Here is a 2,928-nt window from a genome sequence, read left to right as displayed (position 1 = left end):
CCCAGGCTGCAGTGCAGTGGCACCATCTCCACTGACTGCAACCTCCACCTCCAGGGTTCACGCCATTATCCTGCCTCAGCCTCCCGAGTAGCTAGGACTTCAGGCACATGCCACTACTCTCGGTTAATTTTTGTATTTTTAGTGGAGACAGCGTTTCTCCATATTGGCCAGGATGGTTTCCATCTCCTGACCTCGTGATCCACCCACCTCGGCCTTGCCTGTGCTCTGCCCGGATTTCGTTTTTCTAAGCTGGGTTTGGTGGATGGTTGTGGTGATTTGAGATGGGCCAAATTCTGCATCTTGGAGGACGTTAGAGTTTTGTCAATTTAGTCTGAATCAGGTGGTGGCAATCTGACGTCATTAGTTCCTCATTCTCCTTCTGGGAACAGTGTACTAGCCAGGCGATATTCTCATGGGAAATGGAAAGAGGAAGAATCCCCAGCATGGAAGCCATCTCAAATCTCTATGCAAAGTGTAGTGATTTTCTGTTTATCAAAGTAAGCTAAATGATTGAACGCCAAATTCAGGGGCAAGGTAGTCAGTCTTCCGGTGATAGGAGGATACTGCAAGATTATATATCAAAGGGTCTGGTTCTCAGGAATTCTTATAAAATTTCTAAATATTTGATATAATAATAAATATTCAAGCATTAGACTTGAAAGAAATCTTACCAAAGTCCTAAGAATTAGAGATATGTTTGGTAAATAAATATCATTCATGGGCTGAAAGCCCTGAGTGGGAAAATAGAACTAATTTCATCTGGACAACAACTTGGAAACTCATTTTTTATTTTGGAAATTACAAGAAAGTTATTTGCTCCATTCATAAGTGGTGTGCACATGTGTGTATTTTTGTGAACATTTATGAGCTTGTGAATAATGAAGTTATAAAAAAGTATTAGCAGCCACCAGATCTTATGGAACATTGGTGTGCCTGTGGTTCTCAAGAAAATCTTAGATGCTTTTGATAAAAGAAGTTTGGATTCTGTGTATTTAAATCTGTCATTTAAAAAGGCCATATTGGTGATGATCTTAGTTATGACAAAGCTCCCTTTGATAATTCAGAAATTTACTATATGATCTCTGTATTGGGTTAGAAAACTTCCCTAACAACTGAAATTGCTAAAGATAAATGATGGAGAGGTTAACAAGGAAAAATTACAAACACTGAAAGTGAATATGTCCTTATTTGCACACTAGCAAATGAGGATTCAGGTTTCATGTCAATTTCAGTGTGAATAATTCCAGCCTAAAACAAGAACAGACAGTGAATGAATGAGTTAATTTTAGTTGTTTGAAAATAAGAATGTTTTCCATAAGAGATCATTGAACTCATCCATTAGCATGCTATGGTGATTTTCGGCTTGACCCTGGTCACAACAATTAAAAGTAAAAAGAATGTCACAACACATACACAAATCAGGTACATCCAGAATTTAAGGTCAGGACATTCAAGCAATCACAACCGGTGATATTACACTGAGAAGTGAAGCCAGCTATATTTCCTCAATCCAGTGCAGAGTTGAAGAAAGTTTCTGTAGCTAGCAAAGGGATTGTAAAATGCACCAATCAGCACTGTGTAAAACCACACCAATCAGTGCTCAGTAGCTAGCCAGAGGATTGTAAAATGCACCAATCAGCGTTCTAAAATGCACCAATCAGCAGGATCCTAAAAGTAGTCAATCACAGAGAAGACTGAAAAAAGGTCACTCGGATAGGACAAAAAAGGAAAATGGGAGGGGACAAATAAGGGAATAAAAGCTGGCCACTTCAGCCACCAGCAGCAACCTGCCTGGGTGTGGAAGCTTCTCAATAAACCTTGCTACCACTCACTCTTTGGGTCTGTGCCATCTTTAAGAGAAGTAACACTCACTGTGAAGGTCTACAACTCCATTCTTGAAGTCAGCGAGACCACGAGCCCACCTGCAGGAACCAACTCAGGATACAACACCAGCATTTTAAAATTTTCTTTTTGTCTGTTCAGACATGATAACTTTTCTACCCATCATTTTTTCCATTCTAGTAGTGGTTACATTTGTTATTGGAAATTTTGCTAATGGCTTCATAGCATTGGTAAATTCCATTGAGCTGGTCAAGAGACAAAAGATTTCCTTTGCTGACCAAATTCTCACTCTTCTGGCAGTCTCCAGAGTTGGTTTGCTCTGGGTATTATTATTAAATTGGTATTCAGCTGTGTTGAATCCAGCTTTTTATAGTGTAGATGTAAGAACTACTATTTATAACCTCTGGGCAGTAACCAGCCATTTGAGCAACTGGCTTGCTACTAGCCTCAGCATATTTTATGTGCTCAAGATTGCCAATTTCTCCAACCTTATTTTTCTTCACTTAAAGAGGAGAGTTAAGAGTGTCATTCTGGTGATGCTGTTGGGGCCTTTGCTATTTTTGGCTTGTCATCTTTTTGTCTTAAACATGAATGAGATTGTACGGACAAAAGAATATGAAGGAAACATGACTTGGAAGATCAACTTGATGAGTGCAGTGTACCTTTCAAATACGACTGTAACCATGCTAGCAAACTTAGTACCCTTCACTTTGACCCTACTATCTTTTGTGCTGTTAATCTATTCTTTGTGTAAACATCTCAAGAAGATGCAGCTTCATGGTAAAGGGTCTCAAGATCCCAGCACCAAGGTCCACATAAAAGCTTTGCAAACTGTGATCTCCTTCCTCTTGTTATGTGCCATTTATTTTCTGTCCATAATGATATCAGTTTGGAGTTTGGAGAGGCTGGAAAATAAACCTTTCTTCCTGTTCTGCAAAGCTATTAGAGTCATGCATCCTTCAGCCCATGCATTCATCCTGATTTGGGGAAACAAGAAGCTAAAGCAGACTTTTCTTTCAGTTTTGTGGCAAGTGAGGTACTGGGTGAAAGGACAGAAGCCTTCATCTCTGTAGATTCACAAGAGGA

At 39.5% G+C, this 2,928-nt stretch overlaps 1 protein-coding gene across 1 annotated transcript; it reads left to right on the top strand.

The window, feature by feature from the left end:
- The first annotated feature begins 1,907 nt into the window (after positions 1–1,907).
- Positions 1,908–2,928, top strand: LOC105520089 (taste receptor type 2 member 43). The gene has a single exon (XM_011953682.1). The coding sequence runs from the start codon at positions 1,986–1,988 to the stop codon at positions 2,913–2,915; it is 930 nt and encodes a 309-aa protein (XP_011809072.1). The 5' UTR covers positions 1,908–1,985; the 3' UTR covers positions 2,916–2,928.

Source organism: Colobus angolensis, unplaced genomic scaffold (assembly GCF_000951035.1).
Source record: "Colobus angolensis palliatus isolate OR3802 unplaced genomic scaffold, Cang.pa_1.0 Scaffold11, whole genome shotgun sequence".
Classification (NCBI taxonomy): Eukaryota; Metazoa; Chordata; class Mammalia; order Primates; family Cercopithecidae; genus Colobus; species Colobus angolensis.
Note: the sequence above shows the minus strand (reverse complement) of the source record. Positions and strands in the feature narration are given on the sequence as shown.